At 32.4% G+C, this 22,101-nt stretch overlaps 4 protein-coding genes across 4 annotated transcripts; 3 read left to right on the top strand and 1 right to left on the bottom strand.

Moving 5' to 3' along the window:
• Positions 1-421: 421 nt before the first annotated feature.
• Positions 422-10,304, bottom strand: LOC123679073 (alpha-mannosidase 2). Its single transcript, XM_045616440.1, has 16 exons — positions 10,177-10,304; positions 9,223-9,639; positions 8,786-9,157; positions 8,444-8,649; positions 7,718-8,019; positions 6,846-7,032; positions 6,367-6,544; positions 5,928-6,286; positions 5,603-5,867; positions 4,711-4,877; positions 4,445-4,654; positions 4,108-4,286; positions 3,913-4,046; positions 2,667-2,942; positions 2,267-2,563; positions 422-2,091 (listed from the first exon to the last, which is right to left on the bottom strand). The coding sequence occupies exons 2-16, from the start codon at positions 9,361-9,363 to the stop codon at positions 1,942-1,944; spliced, it is 3,423 nt and encodes a 1,140-aa protein (XP_045472396.1). The 5' UTR covers positions 9,364-9,639; positions 10,177-10,304; the 3' UTR covers positions 422-1,941.
• On the top strand, positions 9,659-13,576 carry LOC123679132 (abscission/NoCut checkpoint regulator). Its single transcript, XM_045616537.1, has 5 exons — positions 9,659-9,907; positions 9,964-10,133; positions 10,303-10,537; positions 10,607-10,831; positions 12,517-13,576. The coding sequence occupies exons 1-5, from the start codon at positions 9,860-9,862 to the stop codon at positions 12,760-12,762; spliced, it is 924 nt and encodes a 307-aa protein (XP_045472493.1). The 5' UTR covers positions 9,659-9,859; the 3' UTR covers positions 12,763-13,576.
• A 1,632-nt stretch (positions 13,577-15,208) lies between these two features.
• On the top strand, positions 15,209-20,290 carry LOC123679068. The gene is made up of 2 exons (XM_045616425.1): positions 15,209-15,328; positions 16,130-20,290. The coding sequence occupies exon 2, from the start codon at positions 16,139-16,141 to the stop codon at positions 19,970-19,972; it is 3,834 nt and encodes a 1,277-aa protein (XP_045472381.1). The 5' UTR covers positions 15,209-15,328; positions 16,130-16,138; the 3' UTR covers positions 19,973-20,290.
• Positions 20,291-20,393: 103 nt separating this feature from the next.
• LOC123679096 (26S proteasome regulatory subunit 6A-B) lies at positions 20,394-21,986 on the top strand. Its single transcript, XM_045616473.1, has 2 exons — positions 20,394-21,229; positions 21,290-21,986. Exons 1-2 carry the CDS (start codon positions 20,602-20,604, stop codon positions 21,943-21,945), a joined length of 1,284 nt encoding a protein of 427 aa, XP_045472429.1. The 5' UTR covers positions 20,394-20,601; the 3' UTR covers positions 21,946-21,986.
• The last annotated feature ends 115 nt before the right edge of the window (positions 21,987-22,101 follow it).

Below are 22,101 nucleotides of genomic sequence, written 5' to 3'. Positions count from 1 at the left end.
AGTTGGAATAATTTGATTAAATTCATTGATGGGCAAAATCCGTTCACTATTTCTGAAGTTTTACCCATAGGAAAGTTTTCTCAATAATTGAAAAAATCCTCATTCAGTGTTGAATCCAGGGGGGATTTACCCCTTTACCCCTAAACCTTAAACCCCCCTGAAGAAAAAGACTATCTCTCAAAATCAAAACAGCTTTTTGACTTGAAATTTCCCTCTGTAGAAAATTGTTTGGATTCAATATTCTGCTCATTTATTCGAACTGAAAAAAAAGAAATTAGAGGAATATAAATTTGAATAAGAGTGCAGAAACTCCATATATTTGAACTAAGAAGTTGACTCGTGTCTCAATTTCTGAAACTTCATATATTCAATATTTGTATCGTCTAGAACTGAAATAATTTAAGAAAAAAGAGGAAAAAAATAAGCTCAAATAGGATTTAATGAATCAACTCAATAATTCTGACAAAATTGAGTGCAATTTAAAAATTGTGTTACAAGCAGTTTTCAAGATCTTATTCTTAATATGTATTTTTTTTAATTCACTTTACAAAATTGACCAAATATGATCTAAGCAATCACTTAAAAAAAGTTATACAAACTACATCGTCCTACAAAATTTTTGATATTTACATTGTGTACATTTAGAAGCAATTTCATTTTGTCATTTCCATCAGTTATACAGTGTGAATACAAGTAGACAGCCAAATTTTAGGAGATAATTGCTCAACCATCAAGAAGACAAGTTTCTCATGTGGAACCAAACTCTTATTCCATTTTGATAGTTTTAAATTTTTTCCTCACAAAACGGTTGTAAAAATATCAAATTTTACATTCACATCATGAAATCCTTCTTTCTGGTTAAGAAATCCCAAAATTTGTAAAAAAAATTTTTTATTATATTGAAATTATCCAAAGTTTATATTTTCCAAGCAACAAATGATTTTTTCAAAGCATCGTGATTAAAATTTCATTAATATATAGTAAGTACACTTGGACTTCCTAGAAACAAAAATTAGTAAAGTTGTTAGATTTTTTCAAAATATTTATATGTATTGATAAAGAATTATATCAAATATATTCAGGCTGAGTGTACTATCTGATATAAACCAAATATATATAAAACAATCAAACTCTACAACTATATAAAGGGGAATGCCAGAAAAATCATTGTTCAGTAAGAAAAAAAGGATAAGACAAAAAATAAAAAGTTCATATCCTATATTTACAGCCATAGAGAAACAAGAAAAGGAAATCATATAGGGAAACTGATTCTATATGAAATAATCTCAGATAATTAACATCAATAAAAAACATAACAACATTTAAAAAAGTAAACTAAGACACTAAATCAAATTATTCCTGTATTCAATAACATGAAGACGTAAAGTCAATAAAGGTAATAGAATATTAATTTATAAAAAAAGATACATTTTCAAGTAGTGTCCTGCTAAGCTGCATGAGATCTGAGCTACTGGAGACTTGGAGAAGAGTTGAATATAATAAATTAAATACAATAATAAGACTTCTTCAATCTCTATTATTTAAGGCTACTTCGTTTATTTATTCATGAGTAAAAATAAAACTTGCTAAAAGTTCTAACTTAGATAAAAAAATTATATATTATATTAATCTCAGAAATCAGCACACTATGGTGGAACTTATTACTCTATAATTTTTTTCATATCAGCTGTATCGTAGTGAAGTTTTTATTGATTATGTCATCAGTAATTACTACATAAAAATAAAAGTTTGATATAATATCCAGTATTTATCACAAGTGTCAATAATTGATTAACAGTTAATTCCAAATATTGAATATTCAAAATTATTTATAGTGTGAATTATATTCATTTAGGAATTAATTGGACGAGCATTTTAGCTAACGTATAGAATAAATCATTATAGCTTTTTTATATTTGTAGTAACAACTATTAACCCATTTCAATTTTGAATGAGGAGTGTCTGAAGATTCATAGGACATAACGATATACTATTTTTTATATCCAATTCACCCTTTTTCCATAAATAAGTGAGGGAGGTGTTATACATACGAGCAGAAGACAATCCTGGTAATATATCGGCAATTCGTATCTGAAAACATTAAAGCAATAAAAAATGCTACAAAGGCAAGAAAGATGTTGATTATGAATTTATTCCTAAGATATTGTAGAAATAAAACAAATATAATAATTAATTGATAAATCATTTTCGAATTTTGAGACAGACCGTGTGAGTGAAAAACAGAATTGATCGATATTCTACTTACTGAACCGTCACTGAGAGGGAATTGTTTCAGGAGCACCCTGTCTGAAAAACAAACATCCAGATACTGTCTGTGTATTGTCAAACCTAAATATTCTTTCCCTTTGAAATAAACGTTGGTACGGAAAATAGGAAAGGAAAAATCAACCCCTGGCTCGGATTCAGTCGGAACATAAGAACCCATCGTCGTAGTATCTTCATCGTTTGTTCTGAGAAGTTTCACCATAGGATTGAGAAGGGACTGCATGGTTACATAACTAGATAATGTTGGGAAACCTGCAGGTTGATTGTTTGCCGATGACTGAAATAAACGTAAAGTTAGTTGTTGATGAAAATAGAAATTTAGTTAATGATGAAAAGAAACAAGTCAAATGATTTAGAAACACATTTCTAAGTGATCTTACCTGGCAAGGATGCGTTTTTCGTTCCAATAAAACTCTAAAAACTTGTCTGACGGGTACATTATCCAACACTCCCTGACCCAAACCCAAATTATCGTCTTGTTTCAATCTTCTGTCCAACATAATTTCCATTTGTCCTGCTTTCAAAGAGCTGCACCCTAAGGGACTTCCTGTAACCACTGTGAGTCTTGTATTCTCATCTTCTATATATGCCATTGTGGGCATTGGGTAGTAGTTTGCTTGAAGGGGCAACTTTGCAAGCCTCTTTCTCTTGATTATCTGAAAGCATAAGGCAATTTGAGATATTCAACTCTTTTTGCCTAAAGGCATTATCAATATTTCAGCGTATTTCCGAGAGAAACCCAACACACAGCATACTTTTAACTAATAAAATCAGCCCACTAGGGGTATGGTCCGTATATAGCCGATAACTTCAGTGGTTTTCAATGTTTTGGGTAACCTGCTTCGTATTTATGGACCGCTTGACACTTGTCATTGGTCAACCAAATTTTTTTTTGACAGAATGTTGGAGGTTATAAATGGTTGATCTCTTTTGATTTGTAAATAACAAATATTTCTTAATGGCTTTGGTTCTTAATTAAAATAATAAAGTTTTTGAGTGTTAGATGTCATGGAAAATATTCATAAACAATAATCTGGAAATTAAAATGATCACTGCCAACCTGAGTGGGCGTGGTTACCGAACCTAACCAGAATAAAAGTACGGTTGCGCTGGTGACAGAGCTAACCTAACCTAACCTAACCAGAATAAAAGTACGGTTGCTCTGGTGACAGAGCTAACCTAACCTAACCTAACCAGAATAAAAGTACGGTTGCTCTGGTGACAGATAACTCACTGAAGTTTGAGGAAATAGTCACCGGTTTTTGAGGAATTTGACATATACGGACCACCAACTTAATAACCATAGTAACCAAGGTGATATACAAACCATACCCAAAGTAGGTTATTTTCAGTCTTGCAACACTATTATCTCCTGAGTAGTTCAAATTTAGTCAGGCATGCACAACGCTCAACATACATTTGGAGAAGGAAGAGATCCCAGGACTTTCATGTTTGCGCATGCTCAACATGCAACCTTTAGTCGATACATGGTACACAAATTCCATCAAAATCGGAAAAGAATTCAAGACTATTACAAGAGTGAAGTGTTTTGAGTTCACAACCGACTTCTATTGAAGTTGTGGCAGCCGTACTAATCTTTAGAGACCAAAAATGGCAGAAACTGACCTGAAAACCGTTGTCATCCGTGAAAAATTTGTCGGTGCTGTTGATATTGGTGGACAATCGCATAGCAATTTCGAAATTGATAACCTTCGTGATATCTACAACATTCTCTATCTCTAAGCCCAAACTATCTGCACCTGAAACGTCAAAATGATCGATATTACTAAATACATGTTTCGAACGAAACTCTATATTTACCAGGAGTATTATACAGTCTTACAGTATGGTGAACATAAGGCAACTGCAAAATAACGAATGATACGATTGGTCCCTCTACTACATTTACAATTACATTGTCGATTTTTATTGGAAGAGCATCTCCATCAGGCATGAACAGATACGCTCCACTAGTCTCTTGAATATGTTTCACACCGTACCTTGAATAATGATATAAAGAGATCGTATGAAAGAGTGCAATTCAAATAAATATTTTTCAAAAAAAAAAAAGGAAAAAAAAAGTAAAGCTGCCGAAATTCAATTTTAGCAACGTGTTATCACTGACATCACTAATTTTAAAGCAATAAATGGTACTTACTTTGCAAAATCTAGATGCACAGGAATAGTGTTCACTCCCGCTTTCAGAGCCTTCAAAAGTCCGAAGTTATTGAAGGATGCTGTTACTCTTGAATTATGCAAAGTAAATTCCCTAGGTGTAGGGAAAACTTCAAATGAGGGAAATGCACTGAATCCTCTATGTTTATCAGTATACTGATTATAAATTTTTATAGAAGCAAGAACGGTTTGTCTGGAAAAAATTGAATTGACAAGATTGCTATACAACTCGAAATAACATTCTCTTACTCAGTTAGTTCATGCCTCCACAAGGCGTTGATAGTATAACTAATTAACGAAAACGCAGGAACTGTAGCAATGAAGGAAAGATGATACTTTGTCTGTGATATTGTTGAGCCATATTCAAAGACTGGTGAAACCTGACACTGAATTCGTTTTCCATTAGAGTCAATTACCTAAAAAAGTTCCTGAACTGAATTAATGAATATAGCACCATCATAGAGTAATAAACATAGATAGAGGAAGTATACCCAATTTTTATATGTCACCAACATGGTTAGATTACGTTGTCGGATTGTGATATATTCTCAAATCCACAATTTTACTATATCATTATGAATGAATATTAATATTGAATAAAATATATTTATTTGAGAGATTCCGGATTAAATATGCAGATTTGAATATTTGGAATCCGATATTTTTCCTCATTGTCGAATTTATAATAAGCAAAATATTTATTATTTTCTGTATCTACCTGCTGAAATCCAAGGTTTGGCAACTTTTGCTTTCTTAGTGTCATCGGTTGTTTCACGTCGTTTGGCCCGCTTGAAGTTTGTTTTCTGAATTTCTGATATATTTAGGTATTTATTTCAATATATTTTGAGTTTATATGAAACGTTGATTCACTATGGGACATAAGAAGTGCGTTCTTTGTGGAGAAAATCGCGAATTGAGTGAAATATTGTATCACTAATGTTTTCATTTCCGCGCGCTTCATGTCAAATTTGATAGTTCAATAAGGACAGGCTATTAGATCATTGAATGTAATATAGAGTTAACCTCAAAGTTGACGCGCATATTGAAAAAAATACAAATATGGATTCCACACTAAGAGAATGATCCTAACCTCACTAATATGGTTATCAAGTTTATTCTAGCAATATATCAAGGTACTCACTTCAACAGTGGGTGTTGAGACGATAAGCGTAATTACTTCAATTCTAGTGAAAGTTAAGGAATTGTAAATAACAATTTTCTTCGTCCTCATTTCCGGACCAATAACTATTGAATAACGTTCCTCTAATTCATTCCATGTATGTCTAATATCATCAATATTATAATAAATTTCTTCTTGGTTGAACTCGGTTATATCAGGCTTCAAAAGAAGCTTATGAGTATAATATTGAATAATCTTCTGACAACTGTGTATAGCATCTAACATTCTGTAAGATATACATAATTATTTTTAGTATTAAATTGATATTTTCTGGATAAAAACTTACTTAACTGCATAATCCTTCACAACTAAATCCTTTGCCGTTCCTGTTATGCCATCATGATGCTGGAACAATGAATGAGATCTTCTGGCTTCTTGCAGCATTCTCTCAAATTCAGTGTCTTTTTCAGTTGTTAAATCGTTTTTGAGATATTTCAGACAGAGAATGATTTCAGCTGTTCTCAAGTAATGTAATAATACTCGGTCCATTCTTTTATAGAACGGTCTAGACGTATAATAACCGCTCCAATAGTGGTCATCCCTGTCTGAGTAAGTGAAAAAATCTCCAGTGAGAACAGGAAAATCTGACAACTTCAACTCTTTCAAAACAGCATTGAAATAGTCTGACAGGGTCCCAAATTGGGCCTGAAAATATCAAAACCGTTTTAGAATGCAATTTTCACTGAATAAAAAAAATAAAAGTGGAAATGTTATGAAACACAAACCTTGACATGTAGATCTGGGTTAGAATTCATGTATTCAAATAATTTCTGATAATTATTATACTGGACATCCCATTCTGTTGAGTGATCGTAACGAAAATCATCTCCCAAAGGAGCCAACACAACATTAGTCTTGAAAAGTTTCGATTTTTTCCTGTACTGATCCAATAGAAGATTAGCTCTGGAAAAGACTTATTTAACTGAAAAATCCTAAATAATTAATTAGTTTCATCTGATTGATTTGACACTAATCATTATAAAGTAAACTGGGGTTCAAGGTTTTAACAGTTGCAGTTTTTGGTGAGATATTGCCAGAAATGTGCCGGTAAGTCATCGAAAAGTACCTCACAAGGATCGAGTCCTGTAAGAGAACACGCGGAGGATGCATTCCACAACGGCGAATGCATGAACATCAAATCAACAAATATGGCTGATCCCAATAAAAACAATAAAAAAACAAATAAAACCTTCTCATCACTTACTTCATTGCAACATTTGTATCTGTGATAGGCTGCGGAGCTATTTTCCATGGGCAGTGCAATCCATGTCCTGGTAATCTTTTGAAATCAAATTGACAACATATTTTAGGATCTGGGCCGCAAGTATGGGGTACATCGTAGGAGTAAAAAGGCATCATATGAGTGAACATGTCCGTATTTCCTTGATGATCTGTTAAATATTGAAAAAAAACTTTTAATGCAAGTGTTCCTATCTTGATGCATTCTAATCATCAATCATAACCTCAAAGTAAATGATCTTTTACTCCATTTCGGCGTAAATTTCACAGATTTGTATGATTACGATAATTTGAATCGAACTGTTGTCACCAAGGAAACTTTTTGAACAAATTAACATTATGTTTTTTCCTGTTGGAATCGCAGACTTGATGCATGCAACTGTTGAATATCCAGAATTTCATATCAAAATCATAATTTTCACCTTCTTTCGAATGCAGAACAACCTTTGTAGGGAAATTCAGATCCCACCCCGTTAGCCAGCATAATATCTGTCAAACTCACATCAACCTATATTCTACAACTTGACATTAACTGTCAAAGTCCCATAACCTTAAAAAAATGGCTTATTTTGAAGAATACTATCAGGTAATATTAGGAGATCCAGTAGGCCATGTTGGTGATAAATTCTCTAGTTTATTGAGTAGTGAGGAAACGTTGTATCTCGTCTATATTTTTCTTTAATTTATATTTTCAATTTTTTTTTCTTTTGTGAATTGACAGTTATTTTGCTATTCATAAGAAGGACAAATCCCAAAAACAAGAGCAATTCAGCTTTGCTCCCCTTATAAATAGTGTACATTACCTGACTTTGTTTTACATATAGATTAGAAACTCACCCCACATCTGCCTCCACCTGAATTCCAATTGTTTCATGCTGGCCAAATATTTTTTAACTGAGTAATGAACCCTTTGTATTAACATGTTATGAAAACCCATTTTTTTAAGTAGGGATGCCTGGGTAACACTCATTCCAAATGGATCTATAGACCAACTGCTTTTTGGTGTGTAATTGAGATTTTGCTGCAGCCATTGATGTCCGTCTGTATATTGATGTATAATTGATATCCAATGGGAATTTGCCTCATCATTCATTACCCATCCACCTGATACAATTTCAAGTTGGCCATTTTTCACTAAACTAAAATTAGATGTGACCATATTAAACGTTTGGGGTTTGTGATATTGAAGCTTTTGGTTAGGTCTCAAGTTCAAAATCATGTAAGACTCAAAATTAATCAAATATCAGTGCTGCCAACACAAACTTTACTTGTTCAGATTAATGAAGTATCAATTTAGAATGAACTCAATCAAGTTGAATATAAAATAAAATTAGATTAGAACTCATGACTTGCTACATATTGCAGTGAATATGGATTTAATTAACACAAATGAAAATATTACCTGACAAACCTTTGTTCATAGACTGTTTACGAACTAACTTATATTAAATCTTACATCAATTTAAATAATGAAAAATCAATGCTATATCTTCATTAACTATTACTACTACTTATTAATAATGCTCATATCAGATAGTCAATTTTCAAAATGAGAATACTTACTTTCTTACTTGGCTCTGTTCATCTTCACTAAGATCTTCCCACCACATAGCAAAAAAAGATATTTCTGCCCATATGAATTTTCTTCGTGGATCTTCAGGTAACTTGTTCAGCATATTATTTAAAATATGTTTCGTCTGTGATATGTAGTATTCTTCAAATGTTTTGATCCATCCGGGATCATTATGAGAATGAGGCACGACAAAAACCTGGAAATCAATGGATTGAAGATTTAAATGATATAATTAACTAAAAATTTTAGTATTTAAAATTTATTATTAATTTCCAACAAAATTACTCTATTAATAAGTCAGTCTGAATATTGAAAGAACTATTACGGCTTACCTTGAGTATATTATTTCTATTCCAGTCCATTTCATCCACCTCTATTTTCCATCCTTGCTTCCAAACACCCCCATCTTTATTCTCAAAACCAATTCTATCATATATATCTAGCATATTGATATCCGAAAGAGGAGCTACATTGATTTTGAATGGACAGTGTGAATCATAGAGCATTTCAGACTTATAAATGAGTTTTCGAACAGGTTGTGCTATTACGATGTCATCATTATTTGGTGACTTATTCACATTTGGAACTGATGTAGCATTATACAAATTTTTCATGGCAATTTTAATTTGATTAACTGCTTCATGGTGTTTATTGAGTCCATTTTCTAGCTGTCTAATACGATTTTCGAAATGTAACCACTTGTTCTATAAAATGAATTAATGAATGGAAATAATACACATACATACAAATGATTATAGTCTGAAATCACCTGCTCAAAATCTTCAGTGATTGAAGAGTTGCTGCTAGTATAAAGATCTGTGAAATCTTTAAAAGAATAGATCATGAAAATTATCAATAATACTAGGAAGAATGCCGCAATGGTAAGGGCTCTTTTGAATCTTATCTTCATGATTAAGCTATTTCAATTCGCATTTTATCAAATATAATATTATATTATATTTAATTATATCATATAATAATTTAGAGCTGTATTTCAGTCTTAATTAGTAGGCACTTGCTTCTTATTGGCCATTTTCACGGCACTTATGTTTTTCCATCAATAATACCGATACCAGAGATAACAACACCGATGGACACATATGTAACACATACAAACATTGAGACATATTCTCTACTCTACTAGTAGTTCAACTATTCCATCTTCCATTGTTGTTGTTCAGAAAACCTATAACAACAAATAGATGTCATTTAAGTGTCAAAAGTGTCTATGTTGGGATTCATTTTTAGTGCCTAATCAAATAATTGATAGCCGAAGCCGATGGCAACTGTAAATAACTAATTTAAATATGTTAGATAGTGTAAATGTTTCTTTCTGTTAATATCTATATAAATATTTGACGTCATATAAGAAATTATTGAGTGGACAATTTTTTCAATTAAGAAAGATGGCTTGTAATACTTGTAATACAAAATTCAATTTTTTTCATAAAGAGGTGGGTTTGAGCTTACTAATCGTTTCATAGACAAAAATGATAATCATTTCTTTTAGATGGGATGTGCAAGTTGTGGCATGTCATTTTGCAATAAATGCTTGAAACAAAAATGCAAAATTCCTTCAAAAGGATCTTCGGAGTTTAGTGTTTGCAGAATTTGTTATAATAAGCTCACATCAAAGAATGAAACGGAGAACTCATTCAGTCCACCTGACACATATTTGAAGTAAGTATTACCATATCAATCTATATCATGGAACAACTTTTACCAGTTATGTACTATCCTTTCAGTTCCTCTCCAGTGTTACCAATTCCTTCCTTCCTTCTGAATGTTCATTTGAGGTATAATGTCTTTAGAAAAAGAGATTTTGATTATAATTTTGTTTATATTTCAGGCGTTTGGAGAATCTCGAGAATCCAGTTGCTCCACCTATAACTGTATATAAACAGAATCCAAAATTTCAGAAAATGAAAGTTGGTCTCACTCCTGCAGATCAGAAACTTGTAGATCGTCTAGAGAAGTTAAAAGATGATAAGAATAAGTCTCCTCCCCCCTCAGAAACTGAACTGAGAAAGAGATTGGCTCAATTGAAAGGCGAAAATTTTGTTGAAACTTCTTATAAAAATTTAGTATGTTCTCTCAAAGAATTTTTGTGAAGTAAATAATATTGCATCTATTCTAAATTTTCATTTTTTTAGCTACCTACTGTGGATAGTAGAACAAATCAGGAAAAAGTGGATGGTCTACTTGAACAGTATACAAGTGAACGTGACATTGAATTACAGCATAATCCTCAGGAAGAAATAGAAGCAAGATTAGCAACACTAAGGGAACAAGGTGTTAGACCAAATGAAGGCCCTTATATGAGTAACTTACATGATTCTGATGATTCCGAAGAAGAAATTGGAAAAATTAGTAAAAAGGTGAGCCAAAATGAGTGGACAGTTTTAATTTAACTGATACCAATGGTCTTCATTGACTTTTATGTCAAATTTGGTGGTTATGCCAAAAACAACGTCTTAATGAACACAGAATTTCAATTTCAAAATCACAATATAACATTTAATTAGTAATTAAAGTTTTGTTGAACTTTTCGCAAGTTTATTATACCACTCTCATGAGTATAGATTACGTTCGACTCTATATATAATAAGTTTGAATTACATGTCAAAAGTGACCAAATATCAGTCCTACCAATTTAAACTTCATCCCATTTTATTTCACATTCAGGGAATCAATATGCTTCGAACTTCTGCTTTCAAATTTTCTATAGCTTCTCAAGAAATTGATGATAGCATTATTCAGATTAAAGCGGTATTTCAAAAGGAATCTAATGGAAAAAATCTTTTTATGTTTTAAAGATTATGGATGAAGTTGCCTTAGAACAAGCTACACATCCACAATTATCCAATAAAAATTCGAATACCTCAGATAAGAGCGATAAGTCTTTGGAACAGTGGTGTGCCTTGTGCAATAAAGATCCGAAATTTCGGTGCTTTAATCATATAATGTATGACACTGGCACAAGTTGTCATGTGGAAGAGTCTTTTTTACAACATTTCCTTATTGAACGGGATATCAATTTGTTACACAATTCAGAAGATATTGAAGAAAGGCTAGCAGAATTAAGGGATCAAGTCGTTGAGAAAACTTCATGTGATGGACCACTTTTATCTAGTTTGCCAGATTCTAGTAATTCAGATTCAGTAGATTTTATGGTTAGAAAGGTAACTTGATAGTTGGCTGGTTACCGTTGTTGTTATTGTAGGTTATTTTTGGTCATTCGTGAATGGTATGATCTGCATTTTGTATAGATTTGATGGAAAATATTATTAGCGGATTTGCATGTTTGCTGACGCTGTTTATGATTGACATAGAGACATTGGAAATTTAGTTGTTATTAAGTTTGTTATAATCTCCATTGGCAATCCTGAAGAAGAGAGCATTTCATTATGATTACTATAAACAATTATAGATCTGAAAGCTCTACAAATTTAAACTTAAAATTTATTAATCGTTCCTTATCAATTATTCTTATTAATCGTTCCTTATCCTTTAATACCAAATTTAATTGAATCAGCTGTAGCTTCAAGACTTTCTGAAAAGATCTCCATCCAAAAAAAGGTTAATTTCTTGAGATTAGTACAAATGTTTATCATATAATAATATGTTTTTGTGTGACCTGTTCATTGAAATTGTTCTCAAACACTATATTAATTCCTCTTTAATGAAATAAAGTTTGATCTTCATTTTTTTACTCTTCTGCAATATTGAAAATCTTTTCTAGGATTGTCAACACAAATATTCAATATGCAACATTGAATGTAATAGTAATAAATGGTTGTTTGTATGGATATAGATTATTATAAATGAAAGAACAGTTACAGAAAATTTCATTTGATGTCTTGTTTATTTCTGTAGTTTGAAATGAAATAATTTATCATTTTTCAAATTCCCTTTTCTTCCATTATTTCTGTATTTGTGCTTACTATTCTTGTTGTTTGACAATTATTAATTCATATTATTCTCGAAATTCTATTAGCATGATATAGAAATACTTGTACAAGGTATGCATAAATCTTATTCTTAAGGCAAATTTTATTTGAAGGTTATGGATGAGGTAGCTCTGGAAGAAAAGACCAAAGTTATTATAGGTTCTTCTGGTACAGAAGAGGAAGAACAATATGAAAACCTAGATGAAACAGATGTACTTCCTTGGTGTGTTTTGTGTAATAATGATGCTAATGTTAAATGTATCGAATGTGGCGATTTATACTGCGCAAAATGTAACAAAGAAGTGCATGAGCAATGGGATCGAGATCATACAGTTGTGGCTTTCAAAAAAAATAATTGAGAAAAGGTATTATAATTCTAGTATAGTCCTACCTTGTTTACTTCTTTCTAGAAGAAACTCAAAAATTCATATATTTGACTCTTTTATATTTATAATTAATTTATTAGCGTTTGTGTCAATTTATTTTGTTTTTTTATTATGTTTCAAAAATAAGTTTTATTATTAATTCATTTTGAATTATTACGGTTAGTTATTATATTTTGTTATTTAATAATTTCATAATATGTATGTATATTATTGTTATCCTAACAAATAGGAATGAAATTAAAAAAGCTCTTGAAAAATAATGACAAAAATTAGTGATTTCTGCAGGTGCTCATTCAACTTATTTTTACAGAGATTCTTAGCAATGTTTAATGTAAGCCCTTTGAAGAAGATTTAAATTAATGTAATTCCTGAAAAAATTACATTTTACCCAATACTTGTTTGAATTTTTATCTGAAATTTTAGTCTTCTACAGTTTCGATGAAATTTTATATAATTAATAAATTTTTTCTTTTCTATCTGGGAAAATTGAAAGATCTCTTTTGTTATGTGTAATAAGTACAAGTATTTTCATTTAGAATCTCCTGACTTTCAAACTGTGAAAAAGCAGTATGCATATTCCAAATGGTGTAACTTTTTTCCATTCACATGAATTAGAAATATGTAAATCGAATAAGGTGCTTATTAAATGAGAACTATTTTTTATTAACAAAAACAACTATGTTATTACTGCTATAATTCCAATTTATATATTTCCTTTCAAATTTATCATTAAATAATACAATCAGAATTGTCATATAATTATTTTCAAATAAATTAAGGAAACTTACTTTTTTATTGACCTTTTTGTAGGAATAATCTATACTGAACCTATACTTTCTGTCTATAACTCGTCTGTTTGATAAGGCATATTTCTATCAACTCAGGTATAAAAAATTGATCCCTATTGTTTGATGAAAATGAATTGGTTTCACTTGTCGATACTTGACTCTTTCCTTTTGTGATTTAAGCTAACTGGAGATTGTTGATTTTGCTTTCAGCAGAATAAATTCTCATGAAAGTATTTTTGTGGTACTATTCCTCCAACTTGACCATTAAACATGACCAATTTCTTTCAGATGTTTGTCTACAACAAACTAAAAAACTCAGTATCTCCGTCAAAATTATTGTCGTATTGAATTTAGATGCTTGACAAAATCACGATTAGTTTATTGAAGGAATTCACCTTGTTCTCCTAACAAGTAAGCGATTTGACTAGTTACACAAAAACGAACGTTTTCCATGTTGTCCAAAATCTGCTTCGAATAAACACTCAAATTTCTTTTCACAAAGGACATGAATGCAATACGATCTTTACAGTACTCAACACGGCGGTAAATTTTGTAATAGGACATGCTGAGAAGGAGCCATAAAAAAAATAAAATGCTCTTCCCTGGAGGTGAAGGTGTATAGAGCAGGGACACTAAGTTGTTAATCTGTGGTTTCGGGATGGAACACATCAATCCACAAGGGAAAGTGTATCATAAAAATTGGTTGAGAACTCTATGCCAAAGCGGAGATCCTGATGAGAGGGGAAAAGCCCCACCACAAACTTGTTGGTCGGACACAAGCGACTAATATGTAAAACAATGGGTGCGTTTCATAGCCTACATACATAGTGGCATCGCAGCTAAAGCACTAAGCCTCTCCTCATATCTACCTTCATCCTTCTGGGGCATCGTCGGTACTGACCATAGACAAATAAAGATATATATATATAATTATCTGCAATAAAAAGTATTTCAATTTTAGTTGAGTATTATTACTGAGGTAAAATATTAACTTGGATGCATAACCTCACTGAAATATTGAACAAATTGTAATTGATATTACAGTTTTTTCACAATTTTCGGTGCAGGTTTTCATTCAAATTGTGAGTTCTTTCGAATTATGAAATAATAAGGCGTCAAGTGCGCAGAATCAAAACATCGTTAGTTCCAATCCCTGCCCATAAGGTCGCCACAATCACGCTTATTTATTTTACCCCTGAGTCGTCACTCTTTACCTCCTTTCTCTATGGTACTGACAGTGGAGTGTGTGGTGGCTTTTTGTTTTTCCGAGAGATGGCGCAATACTCGGCAGAACGGTACTGCTTGGGATTTTAACCCAAGCGTTGATTTCATTAGGTTTCTCGGGAATTTCAGCCCTGAATTATTATTATTAAACCTAATTGTGTTAAAATACTGATAATTTTTAACTTATTCTTCCTCGTTTGATTGAAATAAGGTGTATGGTATATTATAAATTATTTTTGTAAATAATATAATATAATATTTTTGTAAATCCCCGAATGAATGATAATCATATGGCGGTATATCAAAGCACGTGAAAACCCTATTTAATTTATGTGAATTTTACTGATTTTTTATAATAGTTAAGAACAAAGCGAATTAGATATTTATAGGCCGATAGCGTCAATGAAATTATCTCTGAAGTACCAAAACAACTAAGTTCATTGTTTTGATATTCTAATAAATATGACCTGCCCAACCATTTCAGCTCAATTATAGTTTAAAGGTGCAATTAACAAATTGAATTTATGGTAAGTGTTTTTTCTAATATTACTTTATATACAATAAAAATAGCGCTGCAGGATTCGAACCCCATTTTCATTCATTTCAAAATTCGAACAGAATTTTTTTTGATTCTCGGAAAATGTATTGAGGCAAGACTTGATTTACAGTCTTTGAATGTCATCTAAGTTAGGTTCTCCAGCTAGATGGATCAATATAGAACTTCAATTTTGTACTTCAATGGAAATGGCTCTTATATAGTTCCAGATAAAATATTTGGTTAGCGTGTAAAGACTGTTTTCTATTAGTTTTTCGAATTTTATACTTTCCAAAAAATGAATTGTGAAAAAATAATTTCAAGGGTTATTGAAAAGGAGGAAAGCTCAGACTTGAAGTCAGGCCAGCTTCCGTTCATTCATCTGTACCTATATATATATGTGACTTCTAAGGGCGTAATTGTCACATGAATTAACAAGGGATCAAAATCTTTTGCCTTCATTTCAGCTTTCCTCTTTTTTTATATTCTGCGTGGATTTCTATGACGCTGACGACGTTATATTAACACGAAACTTGAAATTGTTATTTTACCTTCAAACAGGAAAAAAAAATCGAACTGCCTTATTTAATGAACTCCAACCACGACATTCCAAATCCGAACGTACCCTGAAAATTCTTAAAAAGTTTCTAGGTTCTTCTGTTCGAAATTTGAAATATATATATGTTATATCATAGTATAAGGAATATTCCTTATACTATGATATAAGTACATACAATAGTGTAATTATATCCTACATGCAATATTTTTTTCAAACAACCCGTATCATTTTCAGAAATAAACGATGGAGGAGAAAAATGTGTCAAAGAAAAAAAAGAAATCAGTTGTGGTCAACCATTACAAACCAAATGGTGGAGAAATCCATAAGAGATTATATAAAGCTGCACTTACAGGAGATGTCAAAAAACTCAACCATCAGATACAGGAGGTATGGGGAGATCAAGTCTCAAATGATGAGTTGGAAGATAGCGTCTTCAAGGTTTATACAGAACTCAAATTGAATAATATCAGACTGGAAGAAGAAGTAGAATTACTACTTCATAAATATCTGATGAGGAGAGTCTTCTTCTCGAAAATTTCAACATCAGGTCTTACCAAAACAAACGACATTAAGAGCTGCGTAAAATTTTTGGCTGATCTATTGGATTTTGTCAAGTTTTTCACGGACGAAAATGAAGTATTCATCTTTTGTCTCAAATGCATAGTTAAAGAAATTCATCAACTGAAGCAGATGTTGATATCAACATATGATGCTTTGCCATGGGAAGAAATGGAGTTTTACCTATTTTGTTACATAATATCTTGTACAGAACAGCATGATTTGAACGTGTTTCATCATTTCATATTGAAAAAACCGAATCTGATTAAGTACTTGGAAGTTTTCGCTATTGCACTTGGAAAAGTACAAGTGGAGGATGGTTCAGAACTGTTGAAACTTCCAGATTTGAAACGGGATGAAGCTGTACGAAAAATCATAGGGAAATACCCTGATTTGAAAGGGTTGTACGAAGATTTCGAAACTATTAGAGATACACATTCGCTTCACAAAATTTCCAAATATGCTGAACTTCTGAAATCTGTCCAACTTCAAGAAATAAAAGGAAAACAATTTATAATAAGGATCGTCCAAGTGATTTCCCAAAACTTGAAATACGACATCACCTCGCCAAAGCTTACCAACATTACAGCCGATCTCCTGCTTTTAAGTGTTAGGGAAGATTCAAGAAGAGCTCTGCTAGATTTTCGAAATTCGGTCTCATGGGAAGAAGCCTTCAACTATAAAAAGCGATTAATGGATAATTCTGATGAAGAATTTTTAAAAACCATCCACCATGATTTGATGCAAATGGGACAAATAGCAGATGATTTGCTTTTACGACACTGTTTACGGTTGTTTAGACAACATGTCCCAGAATTGGTGGAGAATCAAACTTTGATGCAACAAATTGAAAACAATTTGCCGCTTTTCCATTATGCCAATAAAAAATGCCAGCAATTGTCGCAACTACAATGTTCACCAAGTAGCAACATCGACAAATTAAATCAAATTCTGCTACAACTAAATGATATCATTGCAAACGAAGACCCACGCCGCATGCAACTAAAAAAAATTGCAGATAAAATACCTTTTTCCAAAACGCCAGATTTGAAATTGGACATATTGCTGACTTACGTTCTGAACCCAAATATAGAAAAAACCACCTTCAATTCACTCATCAATTTAAATTCAGATGATATACGTGACTTACTGAACATTTTGTTGTCAATTCAAAAAGATTGCATTGATAAGAAGTATGAGATAGCACGATTGAATGCGGAAGTGATAAACCTTCTCAGGTTTGGAATAGATAGCGATAAATGGAATGAAAAATTCGATGAAGTGACTGAGATGAATCAAGATTTGTTCCTGGACAGAAATAAAACGCAAAAAGATCGATTAGACTATGACGGTGTAAAGAAAGAAGCTCTCCAAGAACTCAAGAGTATCTCTAACAAAATAACTTATGCGAAATTGAAAAACGACAACAAATTCTTGGAAATAATGAAGTCTCTTGTTTTGGACGTCGTGTTCATTGAAAACAAGGACCTAAAACAACGCTCTGTACTGGTTGACTATCTAGAAACTGATTACGAATTGAACGATTTAATATTCAATTCAAACATGGCAGTTTTTCATATTGCCAATACGATGAGCGACAATAGCAAGCATATAAACAATCCAATGAATAACGAAAAGGTTTCGAAATGTAAATCTTCCTTCTCTGACCAATTCTTCATCGTTCTGAAGAAACAGAAGGTTCTCTCTAAGCTTGCTGAAGGAGATTTCGAAGCTTTCAAACTATTTTTGGAGAACGGAGTTGAGATAAGGACGAAAGATGTGGAAAAATCGACGTACCTACATTTGGCAGCAGAAAAATCCAACATTAGCCTGATAGAGTATCTTTGTGACAAAGGACTTGGTGTTAGCTGCAAGAATGTCAGACTTCAAACGCCGCTCCATCTGGCTGCAACGAATGGAAACTTGGAAGTGGTATCCTATTTTGCAGGAAGAAATAATGATGTTCTACATTGGCAAGATAGTTTTGGTAGGACTGTTTTACATACAGCAGTGTTAAATCAACATCCCCAGATTATTAAAGCCCTTGTTAATGCTGGATCAAACCTATTTACACCTGATCATCTAGGTTTGACTGCCCCGCTCTTCGCAGTATTGAATAACAACAAGGATATATTGGTTTCTTTACTACAAAATACAAATTCAAATGATATAAACAAGCAAGATCAAGACGAACTGAACATTCTATTCCATTCTGCAATTAAAAGGAACTCTGTTGATATAATTGAATTCCTGTTATTCGAGAAATACATAACTCTTGATACCGAAAATGGAACATCCGCTGTATTGTCTGCAGTAACAGAAGGCCAACTTGATGTCTTAGAGGTTTTACTTCGTTATGGTGCCAACCCTGCCAACTGTATACTAGCTGCGGTAGAGAAAAATCTCGATCTTGTTGTAGAAAAACTACTTCAAAGCAAAAGAGACGAAGCTAATGCTTCCTCTCCTACAGATCGGATGACAGCTTTGCATTATGCTGCCAAAAATGGAAACCTTTCCATTATAGACATTTTGTTAAGACATGGAGCTGATGTGAACTCGAAAAATATGGAGAATTATACTCCTCTACATTTTGCTGTGAGAAACGGGCATTTGGAAGCCGTGAAAGCACTCTTGAAAAACAAAGAAATAAATATGAACGCTTTAGATTCAAACAGATATACACCTTTGCATATAGCTGTTGAAATTGGGCGCTTGGATATTGTCAAAACGATGTTGGACGAGAAATGGGGGTTAATAGATATTAATAGTAATGACACGATTAGTCTCTTACAGTTAGCGAATAAGGAAGGACATGTTGAAATTGCACAACTTTTAGTCGATAGCGGAGCTTCCAAATCGTATAAAACCAAACCAGAGACAGCATTGTTGCCTCTGCCCAAACCAAACATAAACAACTTCAATACAACCTTCAGAAGTGAAATAAGACAGCCGCGTGACAAAAATCCAAAAATTATGCTCACACAAAAAACGTTGGAAAACCTATCTGTTATAATCAGTGGCATCGAAACAGAGTATTACAAATGTAGCAATGATGAAATAATTAACCGAATTATAGAACAAAATGAAATGAAGAAAAGCGTCAGAAAAAACGCCGAAATAAAACTGAAATATTTAAATGTGGACAAATGCAATATTGTCATGGAGATTAAAGAAGCGTTGTATAACGATTTCATGAACAGGAAGAACCTCAATATCGGCTGGAATAGCTGTTCAATATCTGACTATTTCCATATATATCGTTGCTTTAAATGTACAGGGTACAACCACGCCCAAACGGAATGTGAAAATGAAGAAATTTGTAATAGATGTTCCGAGAAACACTGTTCAAAAGACTGCAAAAGTACGGATTTTAGGTGCATCCACTGTGTTGAAAAAAACAAGAGTCTTGGATTGAAACTTGATGTAAATCATTCTCCACTAGATCAAAGGTGCAATTGGTACAAAAAACTACTCAAGGATAAATATGAGAAGCAAAGGCAAGTCTACCGGCCTAAATAACATCTTTTATGAGAAATTGGTATTGATTGAAACCTTAATCATGTCTATGATTGAAACCAGTTGACGAAAAAATAAAATAAAAATATGAAGAAAATTTATTTATAGTATATCGATACATTAGAGAACAGTTACCTATATAATTATTTATTCCTTCCAATGAATTCATCGTCCCATAACTTTATCCCAAATAATTTATATGCATTACTATTATTATTCATTTTATATTACTCATTGAAGATTATTAATATTATCAGCATTATATAAGGAATGTTATTAATAAGATGGTAAAAAAAAGTGAAAATAAATAAATTAATATGAGACTGTTATTTTTTTCTGATTAGAAATTAAAAATACAAGTTTCATTATGTGAAGAAATTTCCATCATTATGATATAAAAGGAAGGCTTCTGTCTTATACAAAACGAATATTTCAAGATTTTTCGATATCCAAAGAAAGAACATGAAAAACTAAAAATAAAATGACGTTTTGTTCTATGTTGATGAAATTTTGACAAGAAAGAAAGTGACTTGCTTGTTTTCATTAGTAAGTTTCAGTATCAAATAGGTATTATATACATTTCGGAATAATTAATAGGAAATATAATTTGAATCCCAATTTTCACTGAGAAAATGACTACTCTTGAAGACAAATCAATTTGGGAAGACGGTGAGGAAGCCTTAGGGGAAGAAGTCCTACGAATGTCTTCTGATGAAATAGTAAGCCGAACTCGCCTATTGGACAATGAAATCAAAATAATGAAGAGCGAAGTGATGAGAATAAACCACGAATTACAGACTCAAAATGAAAAGATTAAAGAAAACACCGAAAAAATCAAAGTCAATAAGACGTTACCTTATCTTGTATCCAATGTTATAGAACTTCTTGATGTAGATCCCCAAGAAGAAGAGGAAGATGGTGCTGTTGTTGATTTAGACTCTCAAAGAAAAGGAAAATGTGCTGTTGTTAAAACTTCTACCCGACAAACATATTTCCTACCAGTAATTGGGTTAGTCGATGAAGAAAAACTAAAACCAGGAGATTTAGTTGGTGTAAATAAGGATTCATATTTGATATTAGAAACCTTGCCAGCTGAGTATGATGCCCGAGTGAAGGCTATGGAGGTTGATGAACGTCCAACTGAACAGTACTCAGACATTGGTGGTCTTGATAAACAAATTCAAGAACTCATTGAAGCTGTTGTTCTACCTATGACCCACAAAGATAAATTTGTGAACTTAGGAATTCATCCTCCCAAAGGTAATGATTAGGTCTAAGTATTATAACTGGCAGGTTATTATTATTAAAAAAAAATTCTAGGTGTTCTTCTATATGGACCACCAGGTACTGGAAAGACTTTATTAGCAAGAGCTTGTGCAGCACAAACTAAATCTACTTTCCTCAAACTGGCTGGACCACAGTTAGTACAAATGTTCATAGGAGATGGTGCTAAACTTGTTAGGGATGCTTTTGCCTTGGCTAAAGAAAAGGCTCCAGCTATTATATTCATTGATGAGCTTGATGCAATCGGTACCAAACGTTTTGACTCAGAAAAAGCGGGAGATCGTGAAGTTCAACGTACTATGTTAGAACTCCTAAACCAGCTAGATGGTTTTAGTTCAACTGCTGATATTAAAGTTATTGCTGCAACAAATCGTGTCGATATCTTAGATCCTGCCCTTCTCAGGTCTGGGCGTTTAGATCGTAAAATCGAATTCCCTCATCCAAATGAGGAAGCTAGAGCCAGAATCATGCAAATCCATTCAAGAAAAATGACAGTTAACCCCGATGTTAATTTTGAAGAACTGGCTCGATCAACTGATGATTTTAATGGAGCCCAGTGTAAGGCTGTCTGTGTTGAAGCTGGTATGATAGCTTTGAGAAGGAATGCTACAGCAGTAACGCATGAGGACTATATGGATGCTATTATGGAAGTTCAAGCTAAGAAAAAAGCTAATCTAAATTATTATGCTTAATACCTTTCTTTAATAGAATTTAATAAATATTTTATATGGAATCTGGTGTTTAAAGAAGGAATATCCTCTTTTCTGTTGAAATTGTGGATAATAACAGATTTTTATGAGGATGACGATTTAATACTTTTTTAGCAACTGCAAGATACAGGTTTTAAA

Source organism: Harmonia axyridis, chromosome 1, assembly GCF_914767665.1.
Source record: "Harmonia axyridis chromosome 1, icHarAxyr1.1, whole genome shotgun sequence".
NCBI classification, from domain to species: Eukaryota; Metazoa; Arthropoda; class Insecta; order Coleoptera; family Coccinellidae; genus Harmonia; species Harmonia axyridis.
The sequence above is the reverse complement of the archived record's forward strand: the minus strand, read 5'-3'. Positions and strand labels throughout refer to the sequence as shown.

Coding starts and splice junctions, on each gene's coding strand:
- LOC123679073 (XM_045616440.1), bottom strand. CDS start 9,363: ATGAAGATAAGATTCAAAAGAGCCCTTACCATTGCGGCATTCTTCCTA. Junction 4,878..5,602: donor TCTCAACACCCACTGTTGAA/GTGAGTACCTTG, acceptor GAACTTTTTTAG/GTAATTGACTCTAATGGAAA. Junction 2,564..2,666: donor GAAAAACGCATCCTTGCCAG/GTAAGATCACTT, acceptor CGTTTATTTCAG/TCATCGGCAAACAATCAACC.
- LOC123679132 (XM_045616537.1), top strand. CDS start 9,860: ATGGCTTGTAATACTTGTAATACAAAATTCAATTTTTTTCATAAAGAG. Junction 9,908..9,963: donor TCAATTTTTTTCATAAAGAG/GTGGGTTTGAGC, acceptor CATTTCTTTTAG/ATGGGATGTGCAAGTTGTGG. Junction 10,538..10,606: donor AAACTTCTTATAAAAATTTA/GTATGTTCTCTC, acceptor TCATTTTTTTAG/CTACCTACTGTGGATAGTAG.
- LOC123679068 (XM_045616425.1), top strand. CDS start 16,139: ATGGAGGAGAAAAATGTGTCAAAGAAAAAAAAGAAATCAGTTGTGGTC.
- LOC123679096 (XM_045616473.1), top strand. CDS start 20,602: ATGACTACTCTTGAAGACAAATCAATTTGGGAAGACGGTGAGGAAGCC. Junction 21,230..21,289: donor AGGAATTCATCCTCCCAAAG/GTAATGATTAGG, acceptor AAAAAATTCTAG/GTGTTCTTCTATATGGACCA.